Source organism: Colobus angolensis, unplaced genomic scaffold, assembly GCF_000951035.1.
Source record: "Colobus angolensis palliatus isolate OR3802 unplaced genomic scaffold, Cang.pa_1.0 Scaffold78, whole genome shotgun sequence".
NCBI lineage: Eukaryota > Metazoa > Chordata > Mammalia > Primates > Cercopithecidae > Colobus > Colobus angolensis.
The window spans coordinates 3588560-3611380 of NW_012121598.1; the positions used below are offsets into that span (position 1 = coordinate 3588560).

Consider the following 22821-nt stretch of genomic DNA (forward strand, 5'->3'; position numbering starts at 1 on the left):
GCCAGGCTGATTGCTGGACCAGACTCTTGTTTTCTTAAACAAGGTCACTGGAAAGGCTGATGTGGACTTTAGTTTACTTATTATGAATAAGGTGGAATAAAGCAAGTGGTGATGTTTGCTACTAGACACAACTGTGCAGACTTAAGAGGGCATCTAAGGATGCATATAAATCACACCAGGGAAAAACTCAGAGAATGCAATAGCTTTCCATCTACTTTTATGTTATTTGGTTTTAAACCACAAGGGCATTGCCTGCACTGGCTGAGTGCTGTGCAATACTTCTGAATCTTGCACAAGCATCTCTACCAATGTTGCGTTCTCTGCTTCATTTACCAGGTAGGGCCTCAGACTGAAAAGATTTTTATTTCACATCTGAAATTCTCAAAGCAGGTGACCTGAGGAGATTCCACGTAAGATAAAATTGATCCACGAGAGAACTTTATGTAAACAATCTACATGTAAGGATTGGTGTGAAAAGTCACTTAACCTGGTCTTAGTCAGGAGGAAGGATTGGGAATTACAGTCAAATCAAATGTCCACTGGCCCTACTCCCAGAATCTCTCCCCTTGCTGATGCCTAAGGTTGGTTTAACTATGCTTGATTGTCATGTTGGGAAAAGTTTTCCAATCCCTTTAATCATGAACAACAAATGCTGCTGTTGCCAATTAGGTGGAGCTGCACAGGGTGTTTGCACAGTTTGTTTCAAACTAAGAATCAGTGTTTCAATAAAGTGAAAGGCATTGTTTAACGTTTTTTTTTCTTCCAAGAAAAAAATGGGAACTGAGAAAATAATGGTGTACTCCTCTTGCTAACACAAAGGCAAAAAACAGAAAGTCCTGACAATGCCGTCATGACTCACCAACGGGTAAACCGGTGTAAATGTCGATGACAAAGCCTGGCCTTTGACTTCCACAGAGTGTAGCAAACTCATCTGCAATGATTAAACAAAGGTGGGATGGGAGGATGGGAGGACAGGAGTCAGCAAAGAGCAATAATTAGACTGAAAAAAATCACTTTGTAAGCATTCTTGAAAGGTATTTCTCTGTAGTTTGAAGAATTTAAAATAAAAAGTAAACCTGAAAATTCCTACAGATATAATCTTGCCTGTAAGACAAATATTGAAGAAAAAAATGATCTCATGTTGACGTGATAATGAAGGAGAAGTAGAGATCCCCAGATCACATGCCACTCATTCACATGAGTTTGCCTATAGGAGTTTGGATTTTGATATGGGTGTTGCTCAGCTCTGAACTCAGGGACTGGTAAGAGTGCCTCTCTCTACTCTGTATTAGGAGATTTAGGGTTTGAGGAACACATACAAAGGCCATTTTCTCAGTAGATTATAGGAGACCATAGCAAATCTAGCCACGTTCTTGACATCACATCGATTAATGACTAATTTGGGTCAATCAACCAACCTTCACCATTTTGTTTTCAGTTTTTGGAGCTGGATTTCATTTGGTACAGCTCTGTCATATTCTCTCCCTCTCCCTCTCTCCTTTTCTGTCTTTCTCTCACTTGAATTCGTCAAATTTAACAGATAATAAAGGACGAACTAAATTCTATCGGCAGTCCCTTCTAACTATGAGATTTTGTAATTCCAGATCATGACTGTAACTGGTAAGGTATGGTATCAATATAAGCTTCAGATGACCATTGCCTTATTGGTCACACTCAGTGAAAATTAGTATAAGATTTCTGGAAGTATTTTAATCAAAATACAGCATGCTATTCTCCTTGTGTTTTGTTTCCTTAATCTATGAGTGTTCACTTCCAACACTGTAATGCCAGCTGACACTGGTCATCCAAAGAAATTACAGGGACTCTTAAAATATGTGCAGATTTCACAGTTAACAAAAAGCCATGACAGAATTTGGTGAATATCCAACATCAAGAAGAAATCTTGCATTTTACACAAGAGTACGTAGATATTAAAAACTCAGGCAACCATTTCTAAAAGTAAATGTTAGTCTATATTAAGGGTTTCCAAAGTGGTCTCCAGAGGAATATGCAATAATCCATTAGGATAAAAAAAGAAAATACTAGGACTTCTATCCTTGGAAAAATCTAATCTTTAAAAAAATTAATTTTGTGCACACTTTATATTAGAACAGCTCAGAAAAATAATAAATGCATTTTTCAATATAATTGAAAACAAATACATATACACATACATAGACCTATACAAGTAGACTTTTACATATAAATGCACACCAGGTGTGTATAAGCTCCAGATTTTTACCAACAGGTAAGTATCATCTAAAGTTGTAAAGACCATTGCTCAAGATCAAGGGTCAGCAAACTTTTTAATAAAAGGACACAGAGTAAAGTATCTTAGACTTTGTAGGCTGTACAGTCAGTCAAAACTATTTAATGCTGCCATGAAAGCAGCAGTAGACAATACAGAAATAAATTAGTGTGCTCTAATAAAGTTTTATTTATGGGCAACAAAATCTGAAGTTCATGTAACTTTCATATTATGAAATACTATTCTCCTGATTGTTTCCAACCATTTAAAATGTAGACATCCCTCTTAGCTTGTAGGCCATTCAAAAGTAGATGGTGGGATGGATTTGGTCCATTGGGTGTATTTTGCCAAGCCCTGGTCTAGAAACATTTTGCAGGGTAGAGGTAAATCAGAATTCTAAGTGGTGGTTATTATATTCTTTCTGGAGTAAACAATGGATGGAATAATACATTTTACTAAAAAAGAATTTTCTGCTGCATGCAATGTCAGGTAGTGCCAAACAACAGATTTAATATTTTATATATCACTGTGGAAAATGGGGTAGGATTCCCTTTATAGAATACCCTAATCAATTCCTTGCATGATAATTTCAATTAACCCAAATTATAATCTTGGCAAATGATGTCATCATCATATACATAATGCATAGTGTATACCATATGATATAAGAACAGTATATTAATGTCTTCATTTCCTCAAAGGATGCAATTTAGCCCCCTTCCCTTTTTTGAAGACAAATAACATTATTTAGTTTCTTTCTCTATGAGCATATAAGAAGAAATTTATCTTGGATCTCAATATCAAGAAAAGTTGCACTTTCCTTTCATTTTGAGTTTTCTTTATGGTCATTGAGAATTTTGTACTTGATCATGTCTCCCTTTTCATAGGACCTGCTAGAAAGTTTAGAGCTAAAGTTATTGCTTATGTCAGGCAAGTGTGTAGGAATTCTCGGCTTGGATTTCGTGTATTAGTCCTGCTCCTGGCTCTACCTTTCTTACTCTTGTTTGTCATTTGCCTTATGCTTATTTCTTGTTTAACATTTACATTTTTGTACGCTGCCTTTAATCATTTTTGGAATGAGTTTAGCTTCAAACAAGTAGAAAGACAAGGAATTATGTTTCCTTTAATGTCACATTGATTTGTCTAATGTTTCCAGTCTTTTAGTTACATGAAGAATTCAGTAACAATGAGAACATTGTTTATAGTTTATATTTTTGTGATATGCTGAGTTTACAAGTCTGGTTATGTGTTAGGGTATACATTAGAAAACACATTCTGTGACTCAATGTTCAGCTGGAATGACCAGCATCAATTGTGAATTTAAATCATGAGCCATTTTTTTTTCCCCTGTGAAGATAAACAATGCACACTTTGCTTCCTTCACTAAGACTGATTTTCCCAACAATTCATGGGTAATTTTTCAACCTATATTTTTGATAATGGAGAAACTAAAACTCACCTGTACTTGGGATGGGACACTGTTCACAGGGCTTATTCCAGGCCCGGCCGATGTTGTAGGAACAGCAGCACATCTTCTTGGTCATGTTGAATAACAGTTCTCCATCACAGGTCTGGTTGTCAGCATAGTAGTTTCTGTAGCACAAACTTCTTCTCATATCTAGAAGGGAGGTAAAAAAAAAAGGATTGGAGGGCTAGTGATGCCACGTGGGAAATCACGACAAATTTCTAAGTGGATACTCAACAAGCAAGTTTCATTTGAGTTGTATTGTAGCTTGACTTTGATAAGGGCACAAAAACTTACTCTTACCCAACATTCTAGCTACCTATGCTGCTACAAGAAAAAGGACTTTCAGAAGTATATTCCCTGATATTTCATGCCACAGAACTAAGTCATTATGTAGCTGTAGCATTAATAAACTTCAAATGACTCTCTCCCAAGCTCCTAGTAACAATTCTCTACTGCCATTTGGCAGTAAGTTTCTCATTTTCGACTCATGATGTTTTAATACTGTAGGTCAGTGCTGTAAATATAATTGTACAAAGATACACCCAAAAGTCAAACAAAAGAAGTACTATTAACTGTTGTTTGGGATTTTCCAACATTACATTTTAGAGAAAACTCCCAACCACCCACCCGTGGTGGTGAAAAAATGTCAAGTTATGATTTACAGGGGAAGAGGCTCCTAACAAGACAGTGAAGGGATGCCAGCACTCAGTCTGATGAGTAACACCTCCCGAAGGTGATGAACTTGTGAGCTCTCTTCCTCTTTGTCGATGAGAACTAAACATGCATTACTGAGAAAAGCCTGGACTTACCCATGCAATTATTTCCCCCATTCACTTGCATGTAGTCTGGAGGACAAATACAGGTGTAGTTGCCAACGGTGTTGTAACATGTCCCTGGACCACAGATTCCAGGAGTCTCACATTCATTCACATCTATAATCCAAAGAGAAAGTGGTATGTGAATATGAAAACTTCACATTTTGGAATGGCCTGATACTTAATGTCAATATGAATGTTGACAGTAAAGGAGAAAATCTATAGGGTATTTTCAAATAAGATAACAAAAATAGGTATTTCATTCATCCGTGTCCTCTCTCTGTGCAAATGTGTGCCTTTTGAGGAAAGAAGGTTTTAGAAAAGGAGACTCCGTCTCAAAAAAAAAAAAAAAAAAAAAAAAAAGTTTAGAATGTAAGGAAAAGACATAAAGAAGGCATCTCTGTGATAAATGACTCCGTCTCAAAAAAAAAAAAAAAAAAAAAGAAAAGGAACTCTTGGCTGGACATAGTGACTCACGCCTGTAATTCCGGCATTTCAGAAGGCCAAGGTGGGTGGATCACTTGAGGTCAGGAGTTCCAGACCAGCCTGGCCAACATGGTGAAACCTCATCTCTACTAAAAATACAAAAATTAGCCAGGCGTGGTGGTGCACACCTGTAGTCCCAGTTACTCTACTCGGGAGGCTGAGGCAGGAGAACTGCTTGAACCCTAGATGCAGAGGTTGCAGTGAGCCAAGATCATGCCATTGCACTCCAGCCTGGGCAACAGAGCAAGACTCTGTCTCAAAACGAACAACAACAAAACAAAACAAAACAAAAACAAAAAACAAAAGGAACTCTTGCCTCCTGACATGAGACATATCAAATATTATAATGAATCTCCTAATAAGTGAACCTATAACATCCTCAAAGGTAGGCAGAGATAGAAATATGGAGAAATTAAAATATCAAATATCCCTTAGGAAGACAAGCACACTTCTTACATTCACAAAATCTATGATAGGGTATATAGTATCCTGAAGTCATTAAGAGTTGGCTTCATGAATCTGCATTGGTAAGGCAGCATGGAGCATATTTCACATCCTCTCCCCACTTCCAAACGAAGGAGTTCATTCTAATCTTTGTTAACTCCATGGGTCTTAAAGCTGTCCCATATACACTATGATGTTCAACTAATACTCAATGAGGTTGCCATTTGTCTGGGTGACCTAGTAAGACATTTAAAGAGCCAGGGGGATATTTCTTATGCAGAGCACAAGGAGGTCTTTTTCCCAAACAGTTGTGTGATTCCTCCATGTAGATGAAAACCATGGCTCATGGCCGAAGTGCTCTGAAACCTAGAAGTGCTTAATATTCTCCACCTTTCCAGTAACACAGAATGAACAAGGGCCACCACTCATAGCATAAAGCCAAAGGGCCGCCTTCTAGGAGAAGCTTATTTGAATACATGAGCACCAATGACAGGTGGTGAAGGATTAAAAGAAGAGGGCCCAGAATGCCCCCAAACAGAGAAGTAGCACTGAAATGGGACCTGTGCCACTCTCGTAAAAAATGGCTTTTCTGAAGAGCGCGGAAAACTCTTTTGTAAGCATAAATGAGACTATGGTCCAGCAGAATAAGATACTGTTTTTCTCAGGAAAAGAGGGAGATTTAGAACTTACCAGAAATGACATCATCTGGGTAACATTAGTCCAAATTGCCACATGTGTGACATATTTACCTGGCTATGCTCGTGTTTAGACCATTGTGCTACACTGCTAAATTCTAGGGTTTTGCAGGTCAGTTCTCGATATCTGCAAGACCTTATCATCCTACAAGGACCATTTACCATCACACACTCGTGTATCTTCATTCAGGTAGTAGCCGGTTGGACAGCGGCACTGGAAACTCCCAAAGGTGTTGATACATTTTCCTCCTTGGCACAGCCCTGGTAGCTCCTGGCACTCATCAATATCTATCAAAATCAAAACAAAGGCATTCCTTTAGCATTGTAAATAAACCCAAGGAAATTCAAGTTGTGCACTTTAAGACAAAGGAAACACAATTACCTTCCAATATAACGGTGATAGGATTTGGTCGGAAACCTTCCCCTCCAGGACAAAGAATTTTGTACTCGGCTATTGAAACAAAAATTCAAATTGAGTTGTTTTGAATCTAAAGTTTTTAGAAATGGTATCTTCAAGAGAAATACTGACATATCCCACTGAAAATGTTCATTTTCAAGAATCTTTAGTTGTTACTCTGCACGTCTGAAGTAAGGTAACACCTTTGTGTACACTTCCCATTTTCCAGTGGTTTTTATTATGTGTCCCCAAGGCAAGGCCACTGCCCTCAGTCCTTGGACTCTAACCACTCCCTGGTCTTATATGCGTGTGGACTATTTATCCCGTACCTTCATCCCTTGTTTCTTTTTACAGATTTTCTTTCCCTTTTTATTTTCTGAAAAACTTCATCTTCATTTTTATGTTCTGTTCGGCCTTACTTTCTGGGAATTACAGCTTCCCTTAATAACCTTAATTGGCTTGTTTCCAAAACCCTTTCCAAATAGAGCCTTAGGAAAAGCTGTTCTCTGTTGATTCCCATCCCAATTCTCTCCTTAATGACTAGAGACCTTTCTTGTGCCTCCGTTTCTACGGGTAGCAATATTGATTCTCCTGGTTTCCAAAAACAACTTTCTACAGTGTCCTTGGGTTTCCCCCATTCATTCTCTCATCCAAGTATTTTTACCCAAAACCATTTATTTCAGTGCCATGCACCAGCACGGTGATATGTACAGGCCATGTGAATAAGAATGTCTGTAACCCGCTGCATCATCCCAGTGAGGATCTATAAGATCAGTTCTTTCATAATGTCATGGTCTGTCCAGATCTGCTAATCCCTGTCCTGGCTTCCTGAAATTATATGTACACAGGCCTATATGTATATATTCCAGTCCTAACTCTGGTCTAGATCTGGTGTGGCATGGATATCTATTGTTTTGCTACTCATTATTAATCTACAAAGCTGACTCCCCCAATTAAGTATCTTAGTTTGCCCCCTTCGACACCAATGAAATGAACAGTTCTCCTCTTTTACTTGTTCTCCTCTTTCTGCAATCATTCACACTTTTTGAGTTTCTTCTTTCATGTCACAACCTTCTTGAAGGCTCAGTGAAAAAAAGCACAAAGCCCCACCCTCTCTCAAGCAGAACTGACCTCTGTTTCCGAAGAGAAGAGAGAAGGAGGAGACAGCTGAGCACTCACGCCTGTGCTGGGTGCTCTGCATGAGTAATTTCATTTAATCCTATGAGTTATTTTATGAACGCTAAGGAACTTGCCTGAGGTTACACGGGTGACAAGTAGTGGAGTCCTAATTCACACCAGGTGTGCTCTTTGTACCAACACAGCACTGTGTCTGCTCTTTCTTCTCTTTCTGAGGCCTATTTTGAATTATAGCGCTTATGTTTAGGTCATAATTTGCCGACTGTACTGTATTCTCCTGAAGGGCAGAATCCAGTCTAATTCATCTTTGCACATCCAGAGTACACACTCTAGGTACTCAACAAATATTTTTAGAAGAATTGAATAAATGACCCTTCAGCAAAAAAAGAATCCATACCTATCCCAATATATGCTATAAGCAGTAGCCACTGACTTTTGCCAAAGAAGCTACATCTAATTCTGAATCATAATACAAGACCTACTTGGAAAAATGAAAACCCTTTAATATTTTTAGGAGACATAGTTTGTATGTCCTTACAATCACATGCTAAAGCTTTCTTTCAAGTCACACCATAAGAAAGGAATAATCTTCCATTTCGTAGTTGCTTCTAATTGCTTCTCTTCAAACCCAGTGACACTGAGTCTGGCCTAGAGCTTTCAAAACTAGTCAACAGATGAGAGAAGGAGAGATAATCAATGTGTTCCTGGAAGGTAAGCAACATGGTGTAAGTAACTGAGTCTGGAAAATCTTTAAAGTAATGCTATGTGCTTTTCACTTACACAGAAGTGAGATGTTACCTGCCCTACCTGATCTTTTGGTGGGAGCCAACCAGGAATATTTTCTGACTCTCTAACTGGGAACAAGGTCCCCTCTACAGGGCTGAGAGGACTTACCTTTCTTCTCTGATCTAAGAGTAGAAAAGGTTTATCTTCTGATCTAGAAAGGAGAACCGGCTGGGGTTGAAATGATAATAAATAGGAGGCCGTGCACTTACACGTGTTCACAGCGGGGCACATCTCACAAGGAGTACCCCAGGCTTTCCCCAGAGAACAGCAGCAGGAAGCTTTGGAAACACCAACTCCAATTTCATTGCTGCAGGCTGTATCTCCATTGTCTCCTCGAGGTCGAATATCCAAATAGCAGTTTCCAGAGCGGGTATCTATTTACCGTATACAAACACAAAAGCGTCAGGCAGAATCTTTCTACTGGGGTTGAAAATTCAAACCCATTTCAGGAACTGTTCAAAAACCATAATTTACTTTTACTGAGAAACTAAAAAGTGCCCATGAACATTATACACTACCGAGAATCTTCCCGATGGAAAAGATATCTGAACATAAAGCAGAGATAGGAAACGTTTAAATTTCTGTATCACTCGTTTTGCAAACTTTGAGAATGGAATCTTTGGTGCTGTTTTCAAAATAATACACAGTATGCTCGCTTCTCTGAAGAAATTTTAAGGTCTTACCAACACAGCCAACTCGAGTTGGGTTCAGTTCGAAATCAGGTGGGCAGTCACAGGTATAGCTGCCTGGAGTGTTGACACAGTTCCCACTGATGCACGTGGTTGGATCCAGGCATTCATTAACATCTAAAACCGAACAGCGAGCAGTGGGGTTAGCACCTGAGCCAGGGCAGGCGGACATTGCCATAAAAGAACAGGGCCCAGTCTAGAGCTCCAAACAAGAATTTTAAAGCTGCTAGTTACAACTGCATCTAGAAATGCAGTCTTCCACGTCAGAAACAAAACCTCTCAGGAAGGAAATATGGTATAGTCTTTGGTTGTCTTCCCCCGGAACACATCTACCATTCAAATTTGTCATCGGGATAAAATATAACTTTGGAACTAGGAAAAATATTCCAGTCAAGGTAACTGAAGGCAAAACACTGCTGTGATCTGGGTCAAACAAACATTCAGACGCCATTTTTAAGAAAATATATTGAGTATATGTGGCTTGTTATTTTATCAAATTAGAGCAAGATGTCCCAGGAAACCCTCAGAAGGGCAACTCTTGCTGCTTCCCCTGATACACACGTGAGGCTTAGCGTGTTCCCTGAGGTTGGCAAGGAGTCTCTCTCCCATCACCCATGCTGAGTTGAATATTTCCCTTTCAGTTTCTATTCCAAAAATATGTACAGAATTCCAGATACTTAGGACATGGGTTTTGGCAAATTCCACTCTGTACCATTCCTTTTGTCTGTTTTGAACACTCATGAAATACTCAAGAATAGACGAACGGCTTCTGTGAGGAGGGACTGGAGAAGAGGGACGACACCTTCGCCTTGGTCCTCCCCTTGGATCTGGCAACCCTCCTGTGGGTTGCGCTGCAGAAGATTTTTTTGTTCAAATTGCATGTGAATTTGGATGGACAGGGCCAGAGTAACATAAATGAGATTAGACAGAACGATGTTGATAGTGATCTGGGGCACACACGAGAGGGTACAAGCCATGGAGAGGGGACTTCCTGAGGCATGCAAGAGACCCAGCCTGGTCTCGTCATAGTTTTAAGGAAAACCAAGGGAAGAATGTGTGGCTGGAGAGGAATACTCCATCCAGAGCATTTGCAGGGTGGTGGTGGTGGTCATGATCTGGAGAGCCCCTGAGTCATTTAGGTGGTTGAAAAGACCAGATTTTTTCCTGAAATTTGAACTCATACAGAACATAAGTTGTTTCTTCAGTACCCTCGAACAGAGGGGTGAATTAGGAAGGGGAAATGCACATGGCTTTCAAAGTCTTAATGCCAAAGAGAACCGAGTGGCAGTCTGCTGGGTGTCTACAGTTTTTCAAAGCTTTTTATAATGTTCCCTGAGAGTCCCTGGCTCAACAAGAAAATGATTTATACACTAGAGATAGGTGGCTCAGCTCTGTGACCAGGTGCTCTGGTGGCCACGCGCAGGGCAGGGGTAGGAAGGAGTGGGGTGGGTATTGCAACAACAAAGTACAAGGAGAAAACCCATGATCCTAGGGCATGGCCTCCAAAAGGAAACTCTCCGACAATGTACCCAAGTAGAAAAGGAAATGGCTGGGAAGCTACACAGCTGGAGCACCCCTAGAACATTCCTTTGTAGCCACACACTCAATTTCAAGGCTACGAACTCTGCTCCTTCAATTGTCTTAGACTCTTTCCTCTGGATCCTCACCTCCAATCAGTTCCAGTTCCACCTCCAATCACCTCTCAGTCAGGTGTGAGAAAATGTATCTGTGATTCTTATTACTTCCCCCCAGATTTTCTTGTCCTCTGTGACGGCCCTTGTGTAGCCCCAGGGAGGCTCTACTAGCTGGGTCTCCCGGGACACAAGGGAGGCAATTTTGATGCAAGCAGAGGTCTTACCTGTGCAGTTCCCGCCGCTTCTGTCCAGTTCGTAGCCTATCTCACACTCACAGCGGAACAGGCCTGGGAGGTTGTGGCAAGTTCCAAAGACACAGATGTTTGGAAGGGAGCACTCATCAATATCTTGGGGGAGGGAGAAAAAAAGCAAAGCAGTTAATTTATATTGTTCTAAAAACACCTGCCAAATATAATTAGGCAACTAATGTAAATATTAAGAAAATGCAGACTGCCTAACACAAATCTGGGCACTTCTCCTATACACTTTTAGATGATTTGTCATACACAGGGAAGTCTCGTAGGTGACAGGTTACTTTTCCTCGGTCCCTATTACATGCCAAGCAGCAGGCTGAGCATTTTATAGATACGTATCTCATTTGTAGTTTTCCCCGTAGGTCCACATCAGTTCCGTAAAGTAAGAGCCAAGCAAGCTACCTTACACTAGATTTGTGTGTGCTTTTTTTAAATCTATCTATCTAGTCACTGTTTTTGTTGTGAATCAAAATTTCACAAGCCACAATGTCTTTTGGGGAACTGTCATGATTAGTTGTATAATCTCCAGTGTCCCTAGTCCTATGGCATGTGTTTGCCTTTGTTGATGAAGATTGAAAAACCGTACACGCTTCTTTCAGGCCTCCGTCTCTGCCTCCTGTTAACATTCTTCATGTGCAGTTGACACATAGTCACATTTTCAGCCTTGAGACTAGCTTTAAATAGCCATGACCACTCTGCCAGCCATGATTTATATTAAGAACAAACAAACAAAACCTTCCCTTATAGCAGTAAGAGAAGCACAACTTTCACTGTGACTATTTATGTTACCAGAGGTGGCACAGTACCTGTTTTCCTTGGATAATTGGAGTAACAAAAGTAAACAAGGCATTGGGCACATGATCAAGAGCATAATCTGGTTTCTTGACTCCAAGGAGTTTTATATCAAACTCTGCACATTTAATATAAACTGTATAAAGAACACCCAATGGTTCCATAACAGAGAAAAGTATTTACATAAAAATACATGAGGGAATGAGTATGCATGTCATAGCTAATGACTGATTTTGAGTTCACATCTTGTTAACAAGGAACAACTATTAACTAATACATTAATCAGGTCTTGTTTAAACTCCTACTGACAATCGTTATCATTTGTTTATTTCTACTGAAATCTTCTTTTCAATGAAGGAGAATGTGCTTAAATTTGACAAATGTGAGTAAACGGAAGAATCTTGTGTTTCCTAATGTGATCCAGCCTTAGCTAACAGGTTCCCAGGACTCTTCCTGTCTGACTAATACTTATCAGAATGACAGAGCCTAAAGCTGAGAGATACCATGCCATATGGCAGTATCCCAAGGGTCCCCTATTGAACAGATTTGCAAACCTGTCCCATGTTCATATATGTTAGATATTTAGAGCAAATGTGAGACATACCATTCTATGTATGGACAAGACTATTTGCTCTGCTTTTATTTCTAGAAACCAAATACAGTGGAGATTAAAACCTGTGTTTCCATATTTAGTGATAATCCCATAACAGGACATTATCATGGAACTTGCACTTTGAGCTCTTTCCCCCCTCAGTAGGGATAAATGGGTTGTGTCCCCCTCAGTAGGGATAAATGGGTTGCATCTCCCTCGGTAGGGATAAATGGGTTGCACTGAGTTAACCACACCTGGTTACCCTCACTGACCAATGGGTATACCCTTGCAGACCATGCGGCCAAGGCTGGATGTACAGCTTGTGGCCAGTCAGCTGAGGTTTTCTATGCACCAAGAGAAATGGTCAGCTGGAAACCTAACCCCTCTACACACTGAACTGACCAGCTTAGACATGAAGCTAAAACACACTTCAGTTAAAAAAAAAAAAAGAAAAAAAAAGCATCAGGAATGTTTAAATAACCTAATCTCATCAAGCCCGACAAGGCTCCCAGTGGCTTCCCCATTAGTTACCTTCACAGGCTTTCCCGTCAGCACTGGGCACGAAGCCCATGTCGCATTCACAGCGGTATCCTCCTGGGGCATTGAGGCACTGGCCATTGCCACAGAGATTCAGATTCTCAGAGCACTCATCAAGGTCTACAGCCAGAAAGAAACACACGTTACTCTTCTCCGGTTAGGGGCTTTCGAATTCCTCAGGTCTAACAACTTTCCAGTGCAGCAATGTTTTGGCATAACATCAATGTGACACATTTAAAGTCATTTATTTTTCTCTTTGGAAGGCTAATCTTGAATATGCAATTTACATGGGGCTGATTCAGAATCCTGAATGATGATTTACCCTGAATGAGGTAAAATGAATAAGCCGAAGGAATCATGCAAACCAAGGCCTGTTCAAGAAGGGTCATCTGCATGGAGGGCACACCCATCATGGGAAATGACACATCATGTTTGTGCCTATTTCTCAAGTTTCAGGCTTAGCTTAGATGGGCACCAAAAGTGCAAAAGAATGACAATCATAGGGGAGAAGAAAAATTTCATCTGCTTAATCTCTACCTAGTTTTCTTGATAATCACAGGCATTTAAATATCAAACACATAAACCACACATGTCTAATACATGGAATTTGAATATGTTCTTAAAATGATGGGAGGTTTTTGATGACAAAACATCAATAAGTTAGGCAAAAATGATTTCCTCTTAGATAAAACTTTCAGTGAATAAAAAAAAAATTCCAGGTAAATCACTTAATGGGCCTTAGCCTCTATTCTGCTTAAATGACTTTTTATGAACAAAGTGCTCAGGATAAATTAATGTTTTAAATTATAGGAACAGCTATGCGACCTAATGGCCAATGGATCTTACTATTTTATTTAACTCCAGAGCTCTGATATAAAAAGTGCTGTCTGTAAATACATGCACATGTAAGTATACGTATAATTTATGTAATGACAAGTCTAATCATGTATGTTTAAATGTGTATAGCAGTTTATGTTAATTCTATGACTATTAGTTAGAGCCAAAAAGAAAATTTCATTAATATATTATTGCAAAACCAGAAGTGAATGAATTCCATAGCAGGTTTGAAATTTTTACTCATACCAACATGGAATGTTGATGATGATGATGATGATGATGATGGCGTGTTGGAGAAAAATATATACTGTTCTTCTAATCTAGAACATCTAATCCCTTCTCCTTACATAGCTTCCTACAGCAAGCTTATCCTTGTGTGGTTACAGAAAGGAAGTCGTTGATGAGAAATAGGCAAAAAACATAAAGGCCAGCCATATAAAAAGAAGTATGATTTGTTTAAATTAAGGACATCATTATATACAGCTATATAATGATATATATGCCAATTGTAAATATTATAAGGCCTAGCTGACTTGAGGTGGAGAATGGTATGACTTTTTTGGTATCATTTTGTGTTAGAGCACAGATCACTGTAAATGATGTGATAATGGCACCTAAACATCTATCTATCTATCTATCTATCTATCTATCTATCTATCTATCTATCTATCTATCTATCTATCTATCCATCCATCCATCCATCCATCCATCTATGTATCTATCGAGAAGCTTTTGAGGTCTCCCTAATTGACCTGGTTCCAATTTTTTTTTTTTTTCCCACAGAGCTCTAGTGTCAAATGATGAATCTTTTCTATTAAGTGGCCTAGTCTTCAAAAAAGAATTGCTAGCCTGCGAAATGTGGAATGCCTTGCTTCTCTGACTAGTGTTTACCCGTTTGTTTCTAGCGTGAACATACCTGTACAAGTGAAGCCATCGCCTGTGTATCCTTCCTTGCACAGACAGCGGTAAGATCCCATGGTATTCTTGCAGTCTGCATGCTGGCTGCACATATGGGTTCCATTGGAACATTCGTCCAGATCTTATGGAAAAAGGTTATATCATTATTAACAGAAAGTGTGGCATTTAAAACCAATCATACACAAATTAAAATAACTTTACAGAATTACTATTTTCATATGTGTAATCTACGCAGTCCTTGATAAGCAATCTCTGTTACTTTCCTACTCACCAGTGCACTTAATGCCATCTCCAATCCACCCAGGACTGCAGCTACATTTGAAGCTTCCTGCTGTGTTGGTACATATAGCATGTCTGCCACAGTTGTGTGCTCCAATTTCACATTCATTGATGTCTGGAAAAATGAGCAGCGATTTAGAAAAAGGCTCAGCACAAATGTCTTTTGGTTTTTAAAATAAGTAATATTCAAAAGTTGACTTGCCTTCAAACTTCCCATGGTATAGTATAGATTGGTTTTGCATCCATATATAAACTCTACATATATTAAACAGCTTTAAATTTCAAATTATAAAGATACAAGAATATGATTGTACTAGCTACTATTAACTCTAATTGTTTTCCATATTTTAATGTAAGTTTCCAGTCACTGCAAAGTGACCTTTTACAGCTGAAGACCACAAAAAATGAGTTGCTTAATTTTCTATGGTTTTAATACTCCTTGTCATATATTTTCTATTGCTAATATTTTTAGTAAGTCAACTATGGAGTAATGATGCACATTATTTTCATATCTTGTATAGACAAAAAATACAAACCTGTTGGCATGTTAGAAAATTTTTGCATTATATTCTATATATAAAATATATTTTATTCTTAAATTTAAAAGTTATTTAATTATGCTTTATTTCTATAAAAGCTTTACTTTAGGTATTGCTAATTTAAGCATTTGCAGAAAATGTTCCTTAAGGCAGTATATAAGCCATCTTTCCCTAGCTTTTTAGAGTCCTAGCACATTGGAGAGCGTAGCTTTCTTGTATATTTCATGTAAAACTCAAGTTAATCCAATGGGGATTTTGTCAGAATATAAGAAGTACCAGATTAGGGTCACATTACTAAGACTCCAAATTTTCCAAAATGCTCTATTCTTCAAAATTCCATTGTCAACTTTAGCCAAGATAGACTCTCTAATATAAATATGTTATAGAAAAGAATATAAAGTATTTTTTTTTTTTGAGACGGAGTCTTGCTCTGTCGCCCAGGCTGGAGTGCAGTGGCTGGATTTCAGCTCACTGCAAGCTCCGCCTCCCGGGTTCACACCATTCTCCTGCCTCAGCATCCGGAGTAGCTGGGACTACAGGCGCCCGCCACCTCGCCCCTGTTTTTTTTTTGTATTTTTTAGTAGAGATGGGGTTTCACCGTGTTAGCCAGGATGGTCTCGATCTCCTGACCTCGGGATCCACCCGTCTCGGCCTCCCAAAGTGCTGGTATTACAGGCTTGAGCCACCGCGCCTGGCCTAACAATATAAAGTATTAAGTGAAAATTTCCTGAAATGAGCCTATTCTATAATGGGTTACCCTCATAATCAACTTTGTCATTAACTACGAACAAAAACTCATAAATACGGTACTCTATACGGAAACCAATATCTAACACCAATCTTAGGCCAAGAAGAACAATTTTGCCATACAAAACACTGAAAGAATTTCCAGTGAACACTTGAATAGTGGCGTGAAAAAGAAACTGGGCAAGTAATTCATGTTTGCCGTTTTGTTTACTTATGAAGCCCAATTAAATGATTTGAAAGTATTTGCAAACATGCTATTTGCCAAGTGTTCCATCTGAAGCTCTGAAATGGTCCTGGGATCTTTGGCTTCTTTGTAACTTCTACAGCAAACACAAAATGAAATAAGAACAGATTGCTCCTATAAAAGAACTCTATAATATCACTAATGATCATAAAAATGAAGCAGCATGCCTGGAAGAATGTCCTTTCAATCATGACACATTGCATAGGTGGATTTTAGTGTAACCTTGGCAGCTACACGGACCTACCAGGTTATTACTGCAGGTCAAGGGAGGCACATAGCTTTAGACTGTGACTGGGAGCTTTAACCAGCTAAATAATTAAGCATGGTACATTCCAAGGAAATGAGGAGGAAGGCCAATTCAGGGACAACAGTGCTAAGTAGGCACAGGAATTCAAGAACGTATGTCTTCCCATACCTGACCTAACAGACCCCGCAGAACTAGCACAGATGCTCCCAAGCAGGACTGTCGAAACTTCTTTCTGCCTCAGGTAATTGCTCCCCTCAGAGGTAATGCAACAAATTACCATTTTTGTGGAGTCCTGCCTAAATTTCTCTCTCATATTTGTCATGATCTCTGACAAATCATCTTGTGTGGACACAGAAAGCTTCAACTGTATAAGCATCAAAGCCTCCAGATGTTATAGAATCAAGGAGTTTTCTAAGTGGAAAGAACTTGTAATTCAATTCTCTCAATCCTCAGTTTCTCAGAAGAGGACACAGAAATTGGGCCCCACAGTCAGTGAGGGGCAGAGACAGGATCTCCTAAAACTCAGTTTCCCCATCTGGTGATTGGCACTCCTTCCCTTGGACCACAGCTGCCTAGCTGATCCCCCTCCCCTCCCCTCCCCTCCCTTTCCTTTCCTTTCCTTTCATTTCATTTTATGGAGTTTTGCTCTTGTCACCCAGGCTGCAGTACAATGGTATGATCTCGGTTCACTGCAACCTCCACCTCCTGGGTTTAAGCAATTCTCCTGCCTCAGCCTCCCTAGTAGCGGGGATTACAGGCGCCTGCCACCACGCCGGCTATTTTTTTTTTTTTTGCATTTTTAGTAGAGATGGGTTTTCACCATGTTGGTCAGGCTGGTCTTGAACTCCTAACCTCAGGTGATCCGCCCACCTTGGCCTCCCAAAGTGCAGGGATTACAAGTGTGAGCCACTGCACATGGCAGAGCTCATTTCTTTAGTCATATCAGGATTTTATTCTAAGCCTTGCTTTATGGAGTTCCCAAAATATTGGTGAATATTAAGTGACTTATAGAAATATTCACTAATATCTTCTACTAAGCATAATTTTCAGACATGACCACAACCTATTAATCTAGTAATTCTGTAATCTTTCTCTTTCCAATTTTCTAATGACCAAAGGTACTCTTATTTTATGAGTATTATCATTTTCATATGGCTTTTTACCTTCCACGTTTAATCTTGCAATTAAGAAAATTATCATTTCTTTTTAAAGGAGAGTCTCTTTTAAAAATCATCAATAATATGCTAACAGAAATTTATAATTTAAGAAAGTGTTTTCAGTTTTATGGCAATGTTTTGAAGGTGAAAAGAAACTATATTTACAAGAGGCTGTGTATCATGGGCTTTCGAGAATAGGAGAGAGTAACTCAGAAGCCAATATTCAATTCTCCATTTTGTGAATATTTGTGTAAGTTATTATCTCAATGCTTTACACTCCCGGTATGTAACAACTGGAGAGACTTCAAGCGGTCATAAAGTATAAAAGCATCTCCAAATAAAAGGTTTTTGCATGTGGGTGTGTGTGCATGTATGCACCAACCATTATTCATTAATTGTTTCTACGGCAGACTTGGACTGTAATTCATCATAAAAGCAAACAGACGGGGAAAGTGAGCCATAAGGAAAACAAGCAAACAAAAATGCTGTATTGAAACCCTCTTCAATAATGTGAAGGAAACATAGTATATATTTGCCAAGAATCTCTCTTTCTGTAAAACTGTTCTCTTTCCTGCACAAGTTCACTGCAAACAGAAAATTCCTTTTTAAGATTAAGAATAGCATAAGCCAAGAAAAGCAAAGAAATTCATATTTAAAGGTGACACCACAACCTTCTTAACCTCACCAAACCTTTGTCACAAAGACTCAAAGACCCTCTTGCATGGCTGTTTTGAAGGGCAAGGGTGCGGTGTGGGCAGACCCTGCTCACAGGCTCTGCGTATGTCCCATGCAAGTCTGATATCCAAGTACGGGCTTGTGCTCGGGGCTGCTGTGGCCTCCTCTTATAGTCACACAGGGAGAGGCTGTATCACCCACACAAACACCTGCCTTCCCCGCCATCTGGGCATCTGTCCCCGGATCCTAACCTAGCAGAGCTGTGCACTGCAGAAACTCCTTGATTGGGCATTGAGGAAGAGGGCGTTACCATGAATGGAGAGGCCAAACATGAAGGCTACTTGGATTTCTTAATTTGGATCCAAATTTGAGCCAACACTATGAACTGAACACCCTGGAATTTTCAAAGGCTGACAACCAGTGAAGGAAAATTAGCAGTGGTAAGAAATTGGAAGGAGATGAACACAAATTCTCACTGACTGTTGGTGGTTGAAATATGCGATTCTCTCCTATGGACCAAGACCCACCAGAGACATTTCTTTTGTGAAAGGAACCAGCTAGTTTCCAATAAAGAATGACCCAGAAATCCTGCTATTTTAACTGAAAACAAGTCGGATTTAATTCCACTTAATGGTATACTTGCTTTATTCATGAACTAAGTAAGCACGTGATGGGAGGCAGGGTCTTAAAATTAGCCTGTGAAAGCCAGGACCACCCATCAAAGATGACACCTAGCAGGGCCTTAATTACGTAGAACAGGCAGCAGACGCCTTACATTGGGTCACAGAAAAATTGTAATCCAGCCCACTTAAGCCAAGGATAGAAAAGCTGTGTTCTACGTTTCAAGCAAATGTGCTCTCTCTCCATTAAATGGAACTTTCCCCCTTGGCAATACCCACGGTCTGAACAAAGCTTAAGGAGTAAAAAGAAACCCTTAGCATCTGTGTGGGCTGGGAATGTAAGTCAGTGGGTGGATTCTGAACATTGCTAAAGTGATTGGGGGAAAAAACATGTTTATTTGTTAAAATGGAAACACTCAGTAACGACAGGGAGCTGAAATATTCAGACAAAACTGTAATGGAGCCCAGAGGACTTTTTCTTAGTTCTCATGAAACAAAATTGCTCCTTATGAAATAGCATACATATTTTCATAATTTTTTTCATTAAACAATAATCTAAATAAATAAATAGATAAATAAGTAGACATATTCCTTTTGTCTGCTTGTTTATCCAATTAGGCAAGACACATATCTCTACTTACATTAGTTGCCTGGAACATTATAAACAAAGCCATCACCAAGGTAACTTGATGGTGTTCTAAGTTGTGAATGACATGAATTTTAAACTAAAAGCAGCTAAAAGAGCCTTAGTGACATGGGATTCAAAAAACATTTTGCCCCAGATTTTTAAAAACATGTTTTCAAGTATACCAAACTTACTGTTTGGTTAAGCCATTCCCAATCAAATTTGATGTCCTTCCACAGGTCAGGGCTGTTACTCACCCAAGGAGAACATTTGAGTAACTGCAGAGCACCCTGGTGATTTGTTCAAGATCATGAATGAGAGGATTTACTAAGAACACAATTCAGGGTACTACTCCTTCAGATGAGACTATCACATGCCATGTTACTATGTATCAAAGGGGCATAAAAGACTCAAGTCTTCCTACGTGCTAGCTGGATTTTATCAAATTGGAAAATCATTTTAGGCTGTAATTTTTAAAACTGGAGGAAGAGCTCAAGTGTTTCTTTGACTTCAAATCTATGTTCATGTGATTGACTCAAAGGCTGCTGTTCTTTTTTTTTTTTTTGAGACGGAGTCTCGCTCTGTCGCCCAGGCTGGAGTGCAGTGGCCAGATCTCAGCTCACTGCAAGCTCCGCCTCCCGGGTTTACGCCATTCTCCCGCCTCAGCCTCCCGAGTAGCTGGGACTACAGGCGCCCGCCACCTCGCCCGGCTAGTTTCTTGTATTTTTAGTAGAGACGGGGTTTCATCGTGTTAGCCAGGATGGTCTCGATCTCCTGACCTCGTGATCCGCCCGTCTCGGCCTCCCAAAGTGCTTGGATTACAGGCTTGTGCCACTGCGCCTGGCCAGGCTGCTGATCTTAATGTAAAGCTGGTGTCACTTCATGCGACTGTAGTGCACAGCTCTGTTATCATGGTCTTAGTATCTGTGCAAATTCAACTACGAAACACAAGCCTTTCTACATAAAGAGGAAGATTTTCCTTCTTTAAACTGATTTCAAGCATGAATCAGTAAACAGTAGCATAAAATTTTTGCTAGACTGTTACATTCTCAAATGAAACAAAATAATGGACAATAGGTACAGACTAGAAGCAATGGCTTTCATTAAAGTGGCCTCTAGACACGGTGTCTACGTTTCATTTAATTTGACAATAGCTTTTATATATTGAGCAGCACTGCGCCAACAGCATTGTATACATTATATCTAATTTACCTAAAACTATATTCAATAACATGAAAATTTAAGCTTTCTTCAGGGTAAGGCCTAAAATAATCCGCCACTGCACATGACCCAGTTAGTTAGAATTTGGAGCTCTGAATTCTAGAGACCTCTTTCTTATAGGGAATGAAGGCTGTTCCATGAGATTAACTTCTCCTTTCTTTTTTATTTTATTTTATTATTTATTTATTTATTTTTATTATTACACTTTAAGTTCTAGGGTACATGTGCACAACATGCAGGTGTGTTACATATGTATACATGTGCCATGTTGGTGTGCTACCATTTGACCCAGCCATCCCATTACTGGGTATATACCCAAAGGATTATAAATCATGCTGCTATAAAGACACATGCACACTTATGTTTATTGCAGCACTATTCACAATAGCAAAGACTTGGAATCAACCCAAATGTCCATCAGTGACAGACTGGATTAAGAAAATGTGGCACACATACAACTTCTCCTTTCTTAAGCATCACTGCCTCTGGGTTGAATTTCAAAGTGCTCAGCTTAGCCAAACAATGGTATTATCCTCTTTTTAGTTAAAACATAATACAGAACTATCTTACGTTTCTTTTCACTACTGCCAGACCATCCTCCCTGACCAAGTCCTATATTTATAATGGAAGCTAAAAATAAAGCTTGAACCATAGACACACCAAGCTAAGCGCCATTTGTACCGAGAAGCCATATAGGGAGTCGAGAGTTTAAACACTGTGCCATTTATCAGAATGGACCCCTAGCCAGGCTTCATGTAAGGAGTAGCATAGTGAAAATGAAAACATTCCAGCTTCATGCTTCTTCTCATAATTTGGCTAGCATCTGTTATTTCTGAACCAACAATAATATTATTGCCCTTATCCTACATATCAATAAATGTGAAATAGCATTATTGGCCAGTTTGAAACAATAATAAATATATTTTGGTGTTTTCTTGAAATATGTTGACATAATTAAGAGGAGGAGCTGCACATTTGCCACACGAACAATCTGCAAATATTTTAATGTTTGTTTTAAGTCATAAGAGCTTGCCAAACTGGTTTTTGGAATTAAAGACTGTTATTTATAAATAAATTATTCAGTTACCTAATTCAAGCTCACCATGATTTCCACTATGTTTTAAATTATGTTATATGCCATAATCTGTTAAATTAATGTAAGTAACTAGAGTAAAACTTTATCATATCATTCCATGGACTTAATGTCATTGCCTCATATTTGAAAATACCAACTAAACACTTATAAACTGAACACAATGTCATTACCACAGAGCAACTTCTTCTATTTGCAATTTAATAGGATAGTCTCCTACAAATATTGTGAAAACATTTTCTCATGTGCTATTGTTAATAGACAAACAACACTGCAAATGGTTCCATTATCACTTCGTAAGATTTGCTAAGCCCCACGAACGAAGATTCATTTGGACTAACACAACTTAATACATCAAAAGTGCTCCTATTTAAGGCACTGGAAGACTAGTGAGAATTGATGAAATATATGAATTGTAGGATGCGTTCCTTTAAAGAGCAATTCCAGTTATAAACCGTAAATGAAGTGTTGGCAAAGGAGGTTATTGGAAAAGGCTTGCTTCGGTCAAGGACCATGAATATTTGGTAATTAGCATGTTCAGTAATTTGATATGAAAATGTGATTTTTGGCCGGGCGCGGTGGCTCAAGCCTGTAATCCCAGCACTTTGGGAGGCCGAGACGGGCGGATCACGAGGTCAGGAGATC

At 39.2% G+C, this 22821-nt stretch overlaps 1 protein-coding gene across 1 annotated transcript in view; it reads right to left on the minus strand.

Moving 5' to 3' along the window:
• The window catches only part of FBN1 (fibrillin 1), a 207649-nt gene that overhangs the window by 49929 nt on the left and 134899 nt on the right, over positions 1-22821 (minus strand). The window contains exons 32-42 of the mRNA XM_011928574.1: positions 15001-15123; positions 14728-14850; positions 12969-13094; positions 11024-11146; positions 9160-9282; positions 8686-8850; positions 6539-6607; positions 6319-6444; positions 4526-4648; positions 3708-3866; positions 860-931 (exon numbers count right to left, since the gene is read on the minus strand). Of these exons, the coding sequence (XP_011783964.1) occupies positions 860-931; positions 3708-3866; positions 4526-4648; positions 6319-6444; positions 6539-6607; positions 8686-8850; positions 9160-9282; positions 11024-11146; positions 12969-13094; positions 14728-14850; positions 15001-15123 (1332 nt within the window). The remainder of the gene's footprint in view (positions 1-859; positions 932-3707; positions 3867-4525; positions 4649-6318; positions 6445-6538; positions 6608-8685; positions 8851-9159; positions 9283-11023; positions 11147-12968; positions 13095-14727; positions 14851-15000; positions 15124-22821) is intronic.